Raw genomic sequence first — 21094 nt, forward strand, 5'->3', positions numbered from 1 at the left:
GTTGTGTGTTCAAATAATTCAGAAGTGTAGTCTTTAGATTTACAGAACCTCTATGAGTTAGGAGAGCACTCCCAGTAAGCAAATGTCTGGTTAGATCAGAAAAGTGTATACAAGGGTGTTTATGACTCGTATATTTTTTTTATCCTCTTTTTAGAAGATAAATGTCAGAATTCAGTTTTTCTTGTCATACTTTCATGCACCAGAAACAACATTACTACAGTCTGTACTTACTGGATAAGAAATCTCAATCTCTGAGCAAAGTTCTTGTTACGTCTTAGATTTTCTGAAAAAATTTTTATGTGAAGCAAAACAAGAGAATTAATTTTTAAAATATTTGCATGTGATATTAAGACAACTACAAAGTACACAAAAATTTATTTTTTCAGTTTCACAATTCACATGATCTCTGGATTTTAAAAATTTAACACAGTCCACTAGATACTATCAGAAGCATTGTTTATGTATTAAAAGCAAAACTAGTGCCTTTTTTTAAACACTAGAATCACACTGAAGATACAGTTAAGAAACCATTTAAAGTAACATTGACTGGCAGCCAGTTTCAGCTACAGAAGAATACTCCATCACAAGTCAAAAGCAGAATATTTCAGCCACTTAAGTACACTAATTTAAACACCTCACAATGTCCAGTTCTTACATTAAATGAAAAGACAAGTATATTTGTTTGACTATTATTTTTAGTCTGATATCAGTGATCACTTCTTTTCTTAAAAAATAATTTATTTCAACATTTGTTTGGCCAGTGAACGATGTCAATTGTATCCTATGATATTACAGAAGACGATACTCAGTGGCTATAAGAACTATATGAGGGTTGAAACACGCACAATACAAAAACGAAATTTGGGAACTGCAGGATCAATGGGCGATTTAGGAGCTGCAGTAAACAAAGAAGAAACGAAGAGGGAGTGAAGGTAACCACATGATGCTCACACAGTAACTCAAAGAAGAAACTTACAGAAAATATAAATACAACAATAAATGAAATTGAGCCCTGTACACATGAAAAACATGCTGAAAGAATAAAAATCAACTGCTCATTTAAATGTGCATGGGGAAAAACAGTTCTGGACACATAAAGTGACTTAGACAGGTAAGCTGAACCAAATTAATAAAAAGATATAAATATAATGACTAAATGAAGTGAAAATAAGAAATATAATGAAATACAGAAAAATGGGAATATACTTTTTCACAACAAGGAAGGACAGTCATTACAGTTGTGTGTGAGTAGCAGAAAGAAGAACTCTTCAAACTGCAAAATAAATGAAGCATACATCAAATTATAATCAGAGGTGTAGAGTAATAGGGAAAAACAAGCTGAGAAGTGGGGGAAGAGTCATTAGTAATAGATGAGTTTACTGAACATTGTAATTTCAACATGCCTGTAAACACAAGTTATATATTGGCTGCGGAGTCACTTATCATGAATTTATTAGATAAGCTTATGTTACAATCAGGTGAACAGTAGCAGCGAAGTTGACGTTCAGTAATTGGCTTCCCTCTGCAGAGCTCCAAACAAATGGTACTAGAGAGGGAAACAACGGATCTAACAAGGCAAGCACTCTCTCCTGTCTACAAGATATTATTGTTCTTTCACAACAGGATGTCTCAATGACAACACATATACTAGTCAATAACTTTATGGCCATAATTTCAATGTAGAAAGACTATTTGTAGAATAACACTGTGACAATTTGGTAACTTATGAGACTCCATCTTATTGGAAGAAGAAATGTAGTAAAATGTGGATTAAAAATGCACAAGGTACAGTGCTCAAAGTCATGGAAATAACACACAAGGACAGAAAAGTGGGCACATATAAGTAAGAATGGCATTAACAATAGAAATATGGAAGAAGACATTGAGTAGGTCAATGTTTATAAGCAATGCAACCTCTATAAAAGTAGTTAGTTAACTTATTAGATGCATGTATTTTTATCATGAGTACAGCGGCAGTTTGAAAAGTGGGAAAAGCCCAGATATTTACATATGCAATGGGATGATCTGATACCTGTGTGGGACAACCCAACAAGTGAGATTATTCCTGCAACAGGATTCTGTATCTTTAGTTGGTCCATCTATGACCTACGGGGGGGAACAATTCTTATAAAACAATTTAAAATTGTCACTGAAATTCATTAACCAGTGGTTGCCTTCAATACTGCCACAGGCTCTAAAATGAGTGAGTATTCCAAATGTCAAAGAGCATGTAACTGCTGTTTAGTTCAGAATTTTCAAAATATTTACATTTAGTTTTCTCTAAGTTTGTAGAACATAGACCTTTTAAATTTGACTTGCACCTTAGGATATAAAAGCACATGTCACATTAACACAAAATGAAAGAAATAAACAGTAGCATACTAAGTTGCATTATAAATAGTGGTCTAATAAAAATTAGTTGCATTAAAATTGTAAGACACTAATAGTACCCAAAAGTAATACTAATATTTCTCAGAAATTTTTAAGTTTTTCAAAAACATTGTTCTTCCTCTAAAATCTCATTATCACCATTTTTGTGCTTCTTAAATGTGGCCTTGGATATAACCACAGCTAAATATGCAGCCAAAAACCCAAAATGAGGCTTCGTTTCCCATAAAATCACTAGCAAAGATTAACAATGAAAATTCCTCAATCAAACTCAGACCTGTCCTCAAAAATGCTTGAATAAGAGTATGAATTCCTTGACTCACACCCACCCAATCCTCAAACACAAGTAATGTCACTTGCACTTGTGGCAGAGACTGAAAGAAATTTTCTATTGGAGTTCTATCCTGGCCTGTGTAAATAAGAGACACGATTAATAAAATCTTGTGTCCACTTATCATGGGCACTGGTAGTTGGCACTACTACTTCATTAAATTTAGATCTGTGATATAATACATTAGCAGACAGTCTATCCGTTAAGAGGGTTGCTTTTTTATCTGATGATGTTTCTGACAACTTTATGCTACTTGTACACTGTGCTGACATATCTGTGGATTGCTTTAACCTTTGCTTTCTTTCTAAATAAGATGAAAGTTTGGTATATGCTTCCTTTGCTTCCCTTTGACCAAGTGATGCAGCATACTTGAAAAGTTCTTGAGCATGAGAGAGGTCCTTTGCAACACCACCTAAACCATACATATGAAAAACACCAAGATTGTATATTGCAGTTGGATGTCCTTTCTCTGCAGCCATTCTGTAATATGAAGCTGCCTGCAAAAGAATTTTATACAAAAATAAGTTAATGAAAGAGGATCATAGTAAATGAGTAACAAAATAAATTATTTATATAATGTGTGGTGTCTGTTCTTTCAGACTTGTCTGAAAGAACAAACACCATACATTCATATAACTGGTTCACCTCAATGGTCAATAAACCCACCACCTTCAGTCTGGATGCACAACTACATTCGATTTCTTATGGGAATATCAAAACAGCGAGTCTGGAGGGCAAGGACAGGGACTGCAGATAGGTGGTGCTAGGTGGGAATGTGGGCCAGCTGAGTGACATGCCAAGATATTCCACGTAACTGTGATCAACACTGTGGAAAGCACAGTGGTTAATGCAACTGCCTAGTAAGCAGGAGATCCAGGTTTCGAATCCTGGTCTGGCACACATTTTCACTTGTTGTTACAGATTCCACATAAAGTCCCAATGCAGTTGAAATCAACAGTTCCTTCCTTCCCCCCACCCCCACCTTCATTTACATAAAACCAATTATATATTAATAATTAATAGGGTTGAACAAAGATTTTCAAAACCAGTGCCCTCTCTTTTCTTGAAACTTCCAGGCTGAGAAGCTGCATCAATGCAGGAAATTACTCATTAACATTTCCTCCTTGTCTTCATCTGTGAAGATGTCATCCACAAATGTGGATGAAACATTAGTAAATATTCTTGCATATCAACCTCAAGTTTCAACAGAAATCAGTTAATGAAAAAGGCCTTTTTGTAAAAATACAACATTTTAGTGTTTGAATCCAGTTTCCAGCACTGTTGTGCTGAATCTGGTGGGACATTCTGTTCCAAACAACAATCTGCCAACTTCAAATTACACTTCTGAGAAACTGAGCTGCCCCCCTCCCCCCCCCCCCCCTCCCAGCCCGCATGCATGCACGCACGCACACCTAGTAGCATGTAGCATTCCATTTGTCCTGATGGAGGTAATTAAACAGAAAAGTGGCAGAATATATCTACTTGCATGATTTTTTCCCTTTTTTATGTTGGACTGTAGCTTACTTTCAAGTTGACATAACCATGAGAAATTTTGGGCCTTTTTCGCTAAAGGTGGTACAGCAACGCAAGAAATTGCTTGGATGTAAACAGAAGATTTTTAACATTATATATATATAAACATATATAACATTATATATATAAAAAATAAAGGATGCTCCAACCCACCTGAGTCAAATCCTTCTCTACACCAAGGCCCATTTCATAGCAAATGCCCATATTAAATATAGATGTTCTGTTGCCCAGCTTTGCTGATTTTAGAAAGTATGTAGCTGCTAGCTTCTTTTTTCCTGATTCCATGTGCTTCACTCCAAGCTTATTATCAACAGCACCAGCTAGTGCTTTCTGAATTTGTGCTAAATTGTCTGTAGCTTTATCCAGAGCCTAAAATGTAGAAGAAACTTAATACAATGTAGAAGAAACTTAATATAACATAAAACTTAGTTATGTCACAGTTAAAGTATGCACAGTGTTTCAGGAGGAAACATACAATAATTAAAACCTGACTGGCTGATTGTATGCTATTTCCCCTTCAGACTGTTCCACATCAACATAAACACTATTCACAATAGTTTATGATGTAACACTTTTTGGCTTTTAATGCATACTGATATGACACAGACATTGGGAAGAGACCATATTCATGCAGTGTTTAATGTCTTTGAATAGATTGTTCTGCAACAGGCTGTTCCAACAGTGACCCACAGAGCAGAAGCACTCCAGAGAGTTCACTGCAGCAGATTGTAATGCACATGGGGGTGGAAAATGAATTTACTGCTCCCTGGTTGCATGAAGCCATAACTGATGCAACAATGTGCATTGCCGGCCGCGGTGGCCATGCGGTTCTAGGCGCTGTAGTCCAGAACCACGCGACTGCTACGGTCGCAGGTTCGAATCCTGCCTCGGGCATGGATGTGTGTGATGTCCTTAGGTTAGTTAGGTTTAAGTAGTTCTAAGTTCTAGGGGACTGATGACCTCAGATGTTAAGTCCCATAGTGCTCAGAGCCATTTGAACCAACAATGTGCATTCAATAACAGCAATGGCTAGTTGTGGAAACCATGTCTCAATTGGAGGCTACATTTCTATTTACTGATAGGGATGGATGTCCACAGTGCCTGTATGTCACAAAATGCATAATTCTGCTACAAAGTACAACATACAGTGTCAATGTAAACACCCTCATGTAACACGTTACAAGCAGGTAGAAGGCAAAGCACACAGCGTGTTAGTAACCAGGCTTACGAACAACATACCAGGAGACTCAAATTTAAAAAAGGAATTTTTAGGACAGAATTTATATATGAGATTAGTTCACATACTGTATTGTGTTTATACTTTTCAAGTGAATGATAGTGAAGGAAATGTGAATGAGGCAGCAGTTTGAGCAAGCTAAAAAGTCGCCACATTAAAGCAACAAATGACAATTCATTTTCAGTGGGACCTCTTGTAAAATTGTATATGATAGCAGTTGAAGACTGTTCGTTTTTGAGGGAGCTGCAGGCAATTCAATGGGTTTGCCTTTTGAAGCGAACAGAACCTCATCAAATCCTGGATACGGCAGAAAATTCTGAGATGCAGCTCAGGAAAAAAGCCGAGAACTTGATTGTCTTTTCATTTGCACTTGACAAAAGCACTGATCTATACAACAGTGCTCAGCTTTCAGTAACTGTGCATGGTGTAGATGGAGCTGCAAGTAACGGAGAAACTCTGGGATGTGGTACTGCTCCATTACACTGCTCTAGGACTTCGCATATTTGTGAATCAGTGGACAATATGAATTTACCATAAGATAAACTACATTCTGTAGCCACAGACGGTGGATCACAAATGATCTGGCACCTTCAGGGTTTTGATTCTAATTTAAAATATACTCTAAAAAGTGAATTCCAGAAAGATGTTTTGATTGTTCACGGCTTCTTTCACTGAAGCACTGTGTGCTAAAACAGTAGAGCTAGGAGGCATAATGAAAGCTGTGGTCGAGTGGGTGAATTTTGTGTGGTCTCACATGGCAAACCAATGTCAATTCAAAGGATTCCTGCAAGATATGGAAACAGAGTAAGGTGACATATCTTACCACAGTACAGTTCATTGACTTAGTCAGCGGAAATTTCTTGATGTTTTCTTTGTCATTAATAAGGAAACATTAATAAGGAAATCTCTCTCTCACACACAAACTGAGTGGGGAAGAAACGCACTGTCTTAAAAATTTAAAATGAATATCAGACCTAGTGTTCCTAGCTGACTACTATGCATCCCAACAACTTAAATTTGTCATTGCAGGGCAAAGAGCAGCTAATGACATCCACCACCACATCAGAGCATTCATCAAAAAATTTTTCTTTGAAAGGCAAATGAGTAATGAAAGTTTAATATTCTTCAGTCTTTTGACTCCTTTAAAACTACCTGAAGGTACTAGTTTTCGCAGTTACCAAACCAAGATGAAGTAGCTCACTACGTCTTTTGAAAAAAAGATTCTGAAAGCCCACCATTTTGGAAATAGAAATGAAACTGTTCAGCACCCCTTTCTCTTTTTCACCTGATGATTTGGCATCGTCATTCCAGTTAGAAGTCACAGATTTCCACAATTCAGCTTTGCTCAATGCTAAATGTTTCATGGTGGTCCCATTCATTACAACAAAAAACATCTCCCACGTTGCACAAAAATGACACCCAGATCATGTGCATGTCTGGGCCTACTTACCCTTCTGAGCAGCTGTTCCTAGTAATCAAAATAAGAACCAAGGAATAATCTTTCCTTCAGGATGTGACAATGAAGAGTATCCTCTTTATTAATGCTGTGAACTCCTTGATGCCCAATATATTTCTGCTCTTGGTCTGGAGAAGTCAAATTTCAGAAGGCCAATACACTTACTCAGTTTCTTTACTTGTTTAGCTTCCTATTCCCCTGATGTTGCATAAAATTTCTCCATAGCACTTAAGAGTATGTCAGTCATTTTGTAAGGTGCGGGTGGCAGATCAAAAAGCTCGCAGTGCCACATGGTGGCGCACCTGATTGATCAAAGTAAGTGACAACACTCTGTAGAGCAGAGAGTGCAAGAGCTGGAACAGCCTGTGCTACAGGCTAGTCTTCTTTTAGGAAACTATCTCTGGCACTCTTGAACAGAAGCAATGAAATCTGCAAATTTCATAGAGGTACATGATGTCACCATAAGTGGCATGTGTAAATGCCCATGACATCACAGAATATTTTCAACTATGCTGGCAAATTCCAACAACATTTTTAACTGGGGCAAGGTAGTATGGACTCATCATTTCATCCCTTTTCTTAAGCTGTTTCTATCTTTGAACAACTAATGTTTGGATTCCAGTAATCAATCTGTCAAATGTTGTGACTCTCCAACATTTGTACATCAAACTGAATATATGTCTCCCCCACCCCCACCCCCAGAAAGGTCTATATTATCATCTTCCAAAGTATGCCCATCACCTACTAAAACAACCTGTATACATACAACAAATGACCCATTAGCTTTACAGGTGAAAGTAGAATATTGCTAAGACATTCTCTTACAGGAAAAAATTAAAGCAATTGTTTGAAATGCATGAGAAAAGTATTACTAATGAGAAAAAATAATACGATATTTGTTAGAGTGAATTAAAAAACTATTAACTAGTAATTGAAGTTTGCCTTAACCAAAATGTTGGTTTAAACACCATAGTGCTTCACTAGGCACTGTCACATCGAAAGTTAATTGACGGACACAACCCGTTGAAGAACCTATATATGAATATCGACTCTAAATCATGATGCAACTTGGCATTTTTCCTCACATAAGTCCTACCAAGTGAGGACTGCACCCTCAATCTATGGGTTTGTAGGCTGGCACTTAACAACTACTGGGTCTATGTTCAGTGGTACATAAGTTATACTCAAGTAACAAATAATGGGTTTTCAATAAATTAAATCCTGTATCTGCAGCACTGTTCCATCAAACAGAATGGTATTATTAATATAAAATGTGAAGTTCACAGCACTTTTATGACTAATTATGCTGCTCTAATATATTTACAACTAACATGAATTTTTGTACAAAACTACTGTTGTGCAAAGTTAGCTTGCCATATTAATTTATATTCATAAAAGAATCCTACATATTTCACACATGATTTGACACAAAGTTAATGGAGCGCTGAGGATATTAAGTTACTGCAATATTTGGGGTGGTAGAACAATCAACAGAAAATGTGCCATGGATGCTTTGTTTTACTGCAGGTATGCCATAATTTTTTATCATATAACTTGAATGAGGGAGAGCACAATGAAGATAAATATAATTATTGAACCTTGCTTTTCTTTTTATTTTTAGTTTCCTTTGTCAATAGTGTCCAATCATTCTTAATATGAGAGAAATATGCTCCTAATAATAAGAGAAACTAAATGTAGAACAATTTACTGAACCTAATAAGAAAATATGTGCTGTTACTGAAAGTGGCATGCCATAACCATCAAAAACAAGCAGATCCTTTCCATGGAAAAGGTACCCATGTGTCCAAAGCAAACTGCTCTATGTGAAATCAGATTAAGGTAATTTCCTTCCAACATCGTGAATGGAAACATATTTTGAGAATGGCCACATGACTACCTCTTTTATCTCTTGGGCAGAAACGTCATCAAGGCAGTTTTAGGTGGAAGGCATTTTGAACATAGGTAGCACAGAATACCAACAGAGGTCTGTTCTGCGTTTACGGCACTGCCAATCTCAGCAAGAGATTCGGGTAACCATTACCAAACAGTCTGTGTAGTCCACTATACATTATGTTGTGTGTTCCTCGCTGCTTTCTTTTCTTATTTCAAAATGAGTGAAGAAGATACTCCAGGTCCATCATGGGGTTCTGGTGCTACTTCTACAACCCTAAAAATAATCAGCGATTGTTACCATCACGATGCGACAGCTTCACTTTTAGAGAAGCATAAACCACAAATGTAGGTTGCTGGCCGTGTAAGAGGCAGGTGGGACTTATTCCCCTGAATTGCTCCTCTTCCCACGGCGGATTAAGTCCTCATTTGTTCATGCTAGTGGCCAGCTTATGTTGAAGTGTCTACACTATATCACAGTTTACTGTTTTCTGAATTCACTAACTTTTCTTCTCAGTGATACTCTATTGATCTTTTTATCAGTAAAGAAGTGAGTCTCTGTTATTGTATACACTAAAACTTGTCTGTTGAGTTGTCATGTAGTAACATACCAACATACATCATCATGACTTGTTATTTGTAAACACTGGTGTGTAGCCTGGATAATTATGAATTATTCTGAGAGCTGGGTATTTTTGCTGGACAGACTGTAATGCACTAAGTGAGCTGGGAGAGGAGACACTGGCTTCTTGTGATGTCTCCATCAGAGAGCTCGCAATTTTTTTTTGCTATGTTGTTATACTTTTAAAGTCTAATATTGCTTGTTGTAAGACATCTCCAGTCCAACAGGTAAAATTTTACTGAAGAACACTGGCAGAGCAGGACTTTAGAGGGTTCACCTCATTTGACATCAAGCATACAATTCTATTCAGTGACAGGAGACTTGTTACAACCTGAGAGTGGAGTAATGTGGCTGCAAAAATGTGACAGTGAATGTTGATTATTACAGCTACTAGGGGTAGAAAGGCTATTGATGTCACGCTCAAACTGCCAAAAATTACTGACAACTGTTAACTAAAGCCAATAACAATGTAAGACAGATACTACAGAGAAACTTAATTTGTTTATTAATTATTACACAATGGTATGCAAACATTATTACTTCAATATTAACTAAAACAACCATGAAACAAATTATTTCTGAATGTTTGTGAAGATGTGCACAAACTGTTATTCAAAGTATGGAGAGTTCATAAAGTTAGAAAATGCCACAGCAGTTGTCCTTGTTAACATATACACATAAGGTTGAGTTTTAACCAACACTAATGTGGAAAGCAATGAGCAATGCTCTGTATGTCCTCGTATTAAGTGACACATCAGTGTCACATCTCATAGTTCTTTCTTCCAAATTTACAATGATTAGCGATGTTACGTTTTTATATGTTGAATGTTGCAACTAGTGTTTGGACTTTTCATGGGCACATGCAGAGGATGTGCAAAATGAATGTGACATCCTAAATCTAGTCCATGTCATTTGTATGGTAGCCTACCTGCAATCTTTGTAAAAGCCACTTACTTGTTTGTTTTTATGCATAACTAGGCTGCAGAAAGCAATGGACCCTATGTTGAATAGTAAGTGGGCAGAAATAGACTAATAATGTGCTGCATCGTTTGCTCTTAATCTCAACTTCCCCCATAGCTCTATTTCATCCAATGTAGTTTGTACAGTGTAGTGAGTGTAGAAGTCAGTATTTCTGTAGTGGATTCTACATGAGAGGCAGGTTGCATCTTGACAACCTCTCATTGTGTTAAAATGTACTCTCATATTGTATGAGAGTGCTTTTAATACAATACACAAGTCTAATGGTAGTTAAAGTCTGATGATACTACAACTAAAACCAATGATTTCTCTCCACACAGACATATACAATCAGGTTTAAGTTAATTTGAGATTTTTACTTAAAATGAATGTAACTAAACCAAGATTTTAAAACTAGTTAACAAAAAGATTTATTTCATTCCACATCCAAATCTGTCTTTCTTGGCCATCAGAGAAGTGACGCCAACCACAGATCATCAATTCATGACATATAACATCTAATGCTATGACCCATTGTTTTGTAAAAATCTTAAAGGGGTTTTGTCAATTTTGGCAGATTTGTACACAATGCAACAGAGGTAAGTGTTTATCAGGAACTTTTCAGTTTTTAATACTACAAGGATCAAGCACTAAATAGTTAATCATGATTCATTTGCTGAAAAAATAACTAATTATCAGGGCCATCTTTCCATGGTACAGTGGCCCATGAAGTATCATAGTTGATGAGATAATAAAGTGAGACTTAAGAGGAGAGCCAACACCTCTTCCACCTATATTACCACCTAATTATGTCCATTACTGGCAATGTTACTGCTGTGATTATATTACTTCTGTAAAAAAGAAAACCACCATCTTCAATCACAAATATTGATTTTTATTGCAATACACAATGCATTTTGAGCCCTTGGAAAGGAGGGGGGGGGCTCAACTTCAGCCCCCAAGGGCTTGAAATGCATCATGTATTGGAATAAAAATAACAATTTGTGACTGAAGGCAGTTTGTTCTCTTTCATATTAACATTAATAACCACAACTGGGGGAGATGTACATTTAATGTACTTTTCTGAAGAATGTGACTATCTTAATTGTTGTTGTGGTCTTCAATCCAGAGACCGGTTTGATGTAGCTCTCCATGTGCGCTACTCTATCCTGTGCAAGCTTCTTCATCTCCATGTAACTATTGCATCCTACATCCTTCTGAATCTGCTTAGCGTATTAATCTCCTGGTCTCCTTCTACAATTTTTACCATCCATGCAGCCCTCCAATACAAACTTGGTGATACCTTGATGCCTCAAAACATGTCCTGCCAACTGATCCCTTCTTCTAGTCAACTTGTGCCACAAATTCCTCTTCTCCCCAATTCTATTCAGTACCTTCTCGTTAGTTACGTGATCTACCCATCTAATCTTCAGCATTCTTCCGTAGCACCACATTTTGAAAGCTTCTATTCTCTTCTTGTCTAAACTATTTATCATCCATGTTTTACATCCATACATGGCTACACTCCACACAAATTCTTTTAGGAAAGACTTCCTGACACTTAAATCTATACTCAATGTTAACAAATTTCTCTTCTTCAGGAAACATTTTCCTTGCCATTGCCAGTATACATTTTATATCCTCTCCACTTTTACCATCATCAGTTATTTAGCTCCCTAAATAGCAAAACTCATCTACTACTTTAAATGTCTGATTTCCTTATCTATTTCCCTCAGCATCGCCTGATGTAATTAGACTACATTTTATTATCCTCGTTTTGCTTTTGTTGATTTTCATCTTATATACTCCTTTGAAGACCATCCATTCCATTCAACTGGTCTTCCAGATCCTTTGCTGTCTGACAGAATTACAATGTCATCAGCAAACTCCAAAGTTTTTATTTCTTCTCCATGGATTTTAATTCCTACTCCAAATTTTTCTTATATATCTTAATTACAATGACAATACTCTCAAACTCTGTTACTCATTATGGAACCATCATACACAAGGGCCAACCTGCTGTAGAGCTGAAAACATGTAATATAGCTCTTAAGTATAAAAAATCTTTTTGGCTCTCTGGCAAAGTGTCACACTACAGATCCAAAGGTCTTAGTTTTGACTCCCAGTCAGTTCTACGAGTTGTGTGTCATTTTTCACTTCTTTCAGCTCTAGCAATGTTTGTTAATGCGAAAGATGCCAAGTTGTACAGCAATTCAGAACCCACACTAAATTGCAAGTCCCCTTGTAACTGGCTGAGTAAATCGTGCCATATACATACAAAAATCCTCAAATAATTGCCTTTAGTTGGACCACACTATACAAAGTAGAAGGAATGTGAGCAAAATTGCTTGTAACTCTTGACTGATTCCAATCTGCTTATAAGATATAATGACTATGGATTTCATTAAATATATGTAAAGAAACAGATTATGAACATAGTGTGCACTTTCTTACCTCTTGCACTGTTAGTGTACTGCATGCACTATTTTCAACTCTGTGAGCTGTAGTCTGAGTGGAGAGACTGTCTTTTTTAACTACTCCAACAATTGGTTGTGCAATGGTACTTCTTGTCACTTCATAACTGAAGGTTCTGTTCGTTTTATTTATTTCAGTACTCGGCTGAGCAAATACCGTTCTTGTCAAATTGGGAGCAAGTCCTGCTTTATCAAATTTATTTCCATCAGATGGTAGAATGCACTTTCGGAAAAATGGCTGGCTCATGCACCATCCTATGGCCAATGCTGTACTCTATAAGAAACAAAACACAATGCATTATTACATGATAAAATTAAGAGTTTATTCTCCTGTATAAATTTAATTTTACTCCATTTCCACATTAGATAAGCTACTCCATCTTCCAGTTGCTTATCTCTTCCTTCCACAGTGAATCACGTTCACGATCTTATAAATGTATTTTGGATTAACTGAAGCATTCAATACCACTTCACCAATTAAAAAAACTCTGAACTTACAACCTAACCTAAACCTTGGACTGCACTACAGATCAGTATGGCAGCACAGCTAAGATTTTGTATTCACAACCAAACTTAGCTTCCAATGTAAACAGACCTGAGACTATGCTACAGATCAGTCTGTCACCACAACTTACATAGCCTCATAAGAAATACTGTCACTGTTCTGTTCTCTGTCTGTCTGCACACACACACAACAAGAAATGCCACATCATTACGTTACGGGATGAAGCCGACATCCAGCGCATGAAGGTTCAGTTCACCCTGTATTTTTACCAATCATTTGAAATTCCCTAATGGAGTGTGCTGCAGGATTTCTCAAATCACAATCCACTTTCATATTATGAGTGCCTCTGAGAAGTTCTCATTTCTGCTGTAAGGGAAGATGACAAGTCTTATCTTGTTCCAATTTACTTAGTTCTCTTCTCTCACAAGAACTATACTTTCAACCACAGCACAGAGTGGTTGGGTTGGAAAAGGGGGGACAGAGTGTTTGGTATGTTACAGAGTACATCTGCTTGCTCAGTGTGAGGGATGAGGACTTTGGGTAGGCATTACTAACACCATGTTTCCCAACAGTACCAGTTGCATGTCAGCTATCATTCCTTTTTGGCCACAACAAAGCCCTGGCTAATTGTCTAGAGGTCAGAACTTGTATAGTAGTATGGGCATTACTGTGTTGCCTGCATTCAATATGAAACGCAAAGCAGGTCTAGTCATGGTGTGTGCCTGTAACCACTAACCACCTTGTCAGTCGTATAATGGTGAACGAGTGTGGGGCGATATATTGCACAGAACCTAATGAGGGCATCTTCAGACTATGCTGTTATTGTCATCTTCTGCATTTAGGTTTTGAATGTCCCGTATTGCGATTTGATCTCTGTAGATACAGCCACTGTACCACAGCTGCCACCAATGCTGCAGGACAGAGTGCCAACACAGTAACTGCCACCCACTATTCCAATGGCACTAGTGGAGATACATGCATTCATCAATACAGATACCATCCAGATCACTAGCAACCCAATGGGCTGGTTATAAGGGGTAGGTATCTAATTGCTTTCACATATATAGATATGGACTTCAGCATAGGTGACACTGATGATAATATTTAGGTAGCACTCCCTTCAAAAAGAGCAAATTCCACTAGAAACCAGATGTTTTCACTCTACAACCTCTGATGTTGAACCTGCATTAGAGCATCAGCACTGCCTGTGCCCAGCATCATACAATAACAACAGAATCTGCTACACAGAGATACACTAGATCGTTTATCAGAAGCCTACTGGTATCACTGATGAGTATAGCAACAACTGCACATACTATGGCCTTGGCTGTTACTCGGAGTCTCCTTGGAGTGGATTAGTCTTCATTTACAAGACTTCATTTATTGCACTAGTTGTTATTGGGCACTCTGTTTTTCACAAATTATTTGGCAGCCTATGACAGTTCATTAATTACAGAACTTCAGATTTGTCGTAGTTTGGCTGCACCATGTACTTACATTCCTGTTGGGTATATAAATTAGAATCAACCCTAATACTAAAACCATCAACGATATGAAACTTGTCCTACATAACTACCACACATGACCTATTACATGCCAACCACATTATAGATGGTGATTCAGCTAAGCTGATCAGCTCCAGTATTTCAGGAACCATGTAATAGTTTTTAGTTTTGTTTTCACCTAGATGAATTGCGAGGAGGTTCTCATTAAAAAATATGCAGTTTCTTTGCATAAATATATTTATTACATAGACATAAGTATTAACTTCACTTTTTAAAATGAAAATCCTAATATTGTAATTCTAAGAGAGACAAGCTCCATGGTATTTTACCCTTCAAAATCTGAGTACCAGTTTTGGAGCAATTAAAACATTTAGAACTTAAGATTTGACCGTTTCGAACATTAAATCAATTGCTGTTTCATACGGAAGTTGGTAACTTTGTACCCAAATAAGGAAAAACATCATGCCAGATACGGAAGAAACAGACTGTTTGCACCACTACAATACCTGTGTAAAAGCAGCAAAAAAGAAATATCACTTTCATTCAGTATATGTCATTTACATGTGTTGAGTGTTGGTTGTTTGGAAAAAAAAAAGCCTTTCAAAAACCAAGAGAAACTGGATATACTACTGCTTTAATGCAGATGGAACACAATGCAATCAGTTAAGTTGTACGTGCAAAGATATCCAGACTGACAGTGACTGACAAGAACGACAATTCAGCGAATGTGCAACAAGCTTATGTTGGAAGGGCACTGGAATATTAGGCAGAGGGTAAGGAGAAAACAAAATGTTCCAGCATCTGTTGCTCATAATCCACATCTTAGGTGAAAATATATTGTGAGTGCGTCCGGAGTAAGTCAGACTAGTGTTTGCATTTTGCACCCACACAGCTTCCATCTGTATCACGAGTCACTTTATCAGCCGATTAAGCAACAAGATTGCAGAGAACACACAGAATTCTGTAAGTAGTTGAGAACCCATGCTGGCAGAGTGAACATCTGGTTCTAGGAAAGCATTCAGCCAGCTCTTTCCTGGTCAATGGATAGGACATGTGGGTGTTATCAGATGGCCTGCTCATTTGCCCCATTTGACACCATCAGACTTTTTTCTCTGTGGTAAACTCAAAGATTATGCCCATGCACATGTTCTGTTGATCTAACAGGATTTAAAACACAAAACTGTAGCAGCACATGCAATGATGTCAAAGGAATCTCATCTGTCTGTCTACGAGTCCTCACACCAGAAACAACAATGTTTATTGCAGTAGATGGTCAGCATTAAAAAAACTTCATGATATAAATGGAATTTTAGAGAAGAGTTTATGACCAAGTTGTTTTGTGATACCCTTTCTGCTACTGTTGCTGATGTAATTCTGCAATGTGAGTATGTATCTTTACATCAAATTCATAAAACAAAGTTCTTATTTACCAATCTTTATAACTCAGTCCCCTGTATTACAAATCTATGTAATTTTTGACATACATCTTTCTTTTAAAGCTCTGGCAGGAACAAAAGCCAAAATGTCACCATAGTTAACTGGCAAACCATCCTTACATGATACGTTCTTTGCATTCCCATTCATGTGTCAGTCAAATCATCATAGCCTAGTGTTATTAGTATCAGTTTTAAATCAAACTTTTCTCCACTATTCCAATTTTTTAAGTAGTCTCCCTTAGATGCATCAAGCCAAAGCACCCCATCAGCCTGACATGACAGTTCTGTATAACAATGCGAACTTCTACATGAGGTAACAACTGGTTTCCAGTGCAAAACAGAAATATCCTAAGTTCCAAATATTGTAATTTCTCCAAAACTACTAATCAGATTCTGAAGAGTGAAGTGTCACTGAATTCATCATTTAGAACTATGAGACTAGCAGCAGAAATTAATATAATTCTACCTGAAAAAGCAAAGTTGATACCAATATCTCTAACATAGTTATGCAGAAAGAATATGCATCCTGTAGTAAAGACATTTATCATAATTCATTCGGGGAAAATAGAATTATGGTATCTTTAACAGTTCAAGAAACAACTGGGAAGAATAGCTTAGCTGTATCGCCTTGTATACTAGCAAACATAATCTTGTTCAGTTCACTATGATAGTCATAACAACCCCCAGTCTGTTGGTACGAATGAGAGGGATAGTCCCACAGTTGCTGCAATTTCACTTCAGAGAAAGATAAGAAATTGCTCAGTAGCCTTGATTTCGGTTGTGTGTTCCACCAGGTACCATTTCTAATGATCTTGCTGCCAACAGTTAACTACTTTCTTTGAACATGTGGAAATTTGGATTCTTTCCTCACTTCTTTTCTGCCACTCTGAAGTGTTACTAACACATTGTGATTGTCTTCTATGACCATTCAAATTAGTGACTGTTGAGATGCAATGTGTATACAGGGAGTGTTCATAAAGTATTTCAAGTGATTTCACTGTGAAGTGACCGTATGTTGCAGTGCATTTGGATCATTTGGGCTAGACTCTGAAGGGGAAGGAGGAAGAGAGGAGGATGCACCAGGTTCACAATGCACCCCAAGTCAGTCTGGTCTGAGCAGTGGTTGTGTCAGCGTCTTTTTCATTCAGTGAAACTCATCTCCGAGACCGTGTCTTCATCTGTAATGGAGTAAATGATTGAACAACGGTATGTGATCAAGTTCTGTGCCAAACTTGGCAAGAGTTATACTGATACAAATCAACTGATTCAGCAAGCCTTCTCTATTTTAACTGCATTGCAGATCTAGATTTCAATTGACAGTGCAGCTGTCATCAGCACACTGATCAAACGCCATGTCACAGTTGTCAACAATTACAGATCCACAATTACATACTGTTACAAGTAGTGATGTAGACTGAACGTAATTATAATGACACATTTTCCAATCTAACTCAGGCATGTACAAGCATTAGTCCAATTTGACAGATGACATTACAACCGATACAGACCGCCTTTCTGCCCTGGCTTTGTAATTATATCTTGAATAATTTTTTTTTTTTTTACACCACCACTTGTGTTACTTTATGAACACACCCTGAGCCTAATCAGCGATTTTAACACTCTCTGATTCTAGTAATAGCACTACCATTTTCATTAAGAACAACATAAAACAACTTGCTCTATGAAACAGATACTATTCTTCGGCACTTACTTTAGATAAAACTGTGTTTCAACTAATTCTATCAGCCATTTAATTTGAATTACTTGGTGGATCTCATGATAGTATCTTCACCACCATTATTACTGTTACCATGTCTTAGTGAGAATGCCACACAACTTGAAGTTTGGAACAGAGTTTCACACACTTCTCAAACACTGTTTTATACTTGCCTTCGTTAGAGTTGGTCACGAGAAGATCAAATTTTAGTCAGCCACAATCTTTTGCATCCTTCCTTCAGGGATACTCTCCAATTTACAAAATTACCTAGTCCATCTTTATGCTGCACTGATTACCAATCTCTTGCCACATAGGTCACATTATGTGGAAGACCCAGGTGCAAGACTGTCCTATACATCTATTCAGCACATCTTACTGCAGCCCCATCACAGGCACATCTTATCCTATCAGAGGCAGTGTCACCTGTGGAATCAGTCTTATCACATAACAGTACTCCTGTAACTTATGGCAGTATTTCATGTGGACAATACCACCAAACAGCTGTCCAGTCAAGTTAATAACCAGAGCCAAACCGTGGCTGAGGACAGAGTTGAGCATTCAATGACAGAAAATGCTGCTCAGAACTTGCTTTGATTTCAATGATTGTTTCTCAACCTAAGCCATTTCAATCGTCTCCTAACACCAGCTTTTCTGAATTACATAGATGGGGATTGTCTTTGCAACTTATCCTTCAATCCTCTAAACCCCCAATCTCCCTGTCCCACACAGACCCCTGCCCACTAACTGTAACTTCACTCAACCTGCACTCATTCTCTCCTCTTTGGATTTTCCATCTTCCTGTTCTACACTGCCTGACAAAAGGAGTTAAGCACCCAGAAGACATGGTCTGATATCAATGTAACTTCTTACTCATACACACTATAAGCAGGTATGAAAATGATTTAAAGTTGCAATTCTCTGTGATAGGTAGAACAGCCACTGGAGTGCATTAGTGTTGTTCACGTTTACTATTGTTACCATGCCTCGTAGGATAAATAAGGAGAGTGAACAGCATCAGACTTAGCGACCACTGAAGGACACGGAGATGCCACATGCGCCTGTGAGACAGCATTATCAGCACCTGATAAGAGTCTGATAGGGACCTCATTGTGTGTTGCCATTTGGCCAGCTGGTCAAATCGTGCAGTATCCAGATGTGTGGGGCATTCAGGTGTGACAGCATCCCAATGTTGAATTGCATGGGAATGTCGGATTGCATGGGAATAGGAGGGCAGGCATATGCATCGTCAAGATCCCAGTCGATCATGTCTCGACACCACATGGTAGGATCACCATATTGCGCATGGAGCACATCACGACCCCTTCACACTGTGCCTACCACCCAAGAACACGTAATGCACTCCCTGCAATAGTCCATCATCCCCCACCACTGGTTGGAGGCTAGTGGCAGGTAGACTAGGGAATTACTCGCACAGGCTGACAATAACACCACAAAAATGGTCGTGTTTCGATGGTGCTGTGGTTGGCAAGTACGGATGCTGCTGAATGGCACTGTATTGTGTTCAGCAAAAAATTGCAATAGTGTAGTATGCTGGATAATCCTTGGCAAGTATAGCGGCAACCTAGCGAGAGGTCCAGTCTTCAATGTTTTGGACAGGCACAGTACTTTTACTCCTGGTGTCACAGTGTAGAGAGACTGAGTGTGATTTAGGTCATGGCTGGTAGTGACTGAAGGAAGTCAAATGGCACACTGCCATGTCACGGACGTACACAGTCTTCACATGTCACCTCTCTTGTGACAGTATCTCGGTGTCATTTTTCAACACGACAATACTTGTCCGTACGTGACACGTGTTTCCACAAACTGCCGGCATGATAAGGTGCTCACATGGGCAGCAAGATCCCCAGACCTACCCTGATGAAACATGTAACAGACATCAACTCTGATCCAGTGCCAGTACCAAGGACATCACGAACCAGTTACAAAAGTTGTGGGCCGACTTGGCTCAGGAGAGGATACTATGGCTTTATTATACCCTTTCCAATGAATTAGTGCATGCATCCAGGCCAGATGGAGTGCAGTGACATACTGATAGGTGGGCTCATACTGTCAAGTTCTTCGAAGTTTGACTATTTGGTAATCAATGAAGTAACATCAAAAACCGTCTCAATTTGTGGAATTTCATTTCTTTCTCCCTTTCCGGGTGCTTAACCTTTTTTTTTTTTCCTTCTTCAGACAGTGTCCTTCCCTATTCCATTCTACATCATGGAGCACTGAGCACAGCTCCATTTCCTTGCAATCGACGCAAGCTCACGAGTGCACTGATCACGGCACATGTATGTTATGAATGGAATTAGGAACAAAAACTGCGATCTTCGGGTTGAAGACTGGTTTGATGCACCTTTTTTTCCATTTTCTACCCTGTTAAGCCTTTGCATAATTATAGCAACCTACATCCAGTTTAAACAGGTTACTGCAATCAAACATAGGTCTTCCTCTACAAATTTTACTCCATAACCAAACTGACTATTCTTTGGTGCCTCAGAATATACCAAATCAACCGATCTCTTCTTTTCGCCAAATTGTGATGTAATACTATCTTTTCCGCAGTTCAATTCAGTACTTTATCATTAGTTATGTGAGTGACTCATCCTATCTTCATTATTCTTTGGCAGCACTACATTTCACAAGCTTCTATTATTTTCATGCCTATATTGCTTACTGCCTACTTTTCACTTCCATATAGGGCCATGCTATATACAGACAAACATTATCAAACAGCACTTCCTAATAATTTTTTCTTTCTCAGAAATGCTTTTCTTTCGACAGTCATTCCACATTTTATATCCTCTTTACTTCAGCGCCATCATCAGTTATTTTTCTGCCAAAATGGCAAAGCTCATCCATGACTTTTAGTGTATCATTTCCTAATCTAATACCCTCAGTATCACCCTGTTTAATTCACCTCAACTCCATTACCTTTGTTTTAATTTTGTTGACATTCTCTTTATAAACTCTTTTCAAGTCACTATCAATTCTGTTCGACTGATTACCAGGTCCTTTGCTGTCTCTGACAGAATTA

The 21094-nt window shown here is 37.9% G+C and overlaps 1 protein-coding gene across 1 annotated transcript in view; it reads right to left on the reverse strand.

Annotated features, from left to right (window-relative positions):
• Positions 1–356: 356 nt before the first annotated feature.
• LOC124721194 overlaps positions 357–21094 on the reverse strand; it is a 45692-nt gene continuing 24954 nt past the window's right edge. The window contains exons 2-4 of the mRNA XM_047246039.1: positions 12869–13162; positions 4406–4621; positions 357–3216 (exon numbers count right to left, since the gene is read on the reverse strand). Of these exons, the coding sequence (XP_047101995.1) occupies positions 2788–3216; positions 4406–4621; positions 12869–13162 (939 nt within the window). The 3' untranslated portion in view covers positions 357–2787. The remainder of the gene's footprint in view (positions 3217–4405; positions 4622–12868; positions 13163–21094) is intronic.

The sequence above is a fragment of the Schistocerca piceifrons genome, chromosome X (genome assembly GCF_021461385.2).
Source record: "Schistocerca piceifrons isolate TAMUIC-IGC-003096 chromosome X, iqSchPice1.1, whole genome shotgun sequence".
NCBI classification, from domain to species: domain Eukaryota; kingdom Metazoa; phylum Arthropoda; class Insecta; order Orthoptera; family Acrididae; genus Schistocerca; species Schistocerca piceifrons.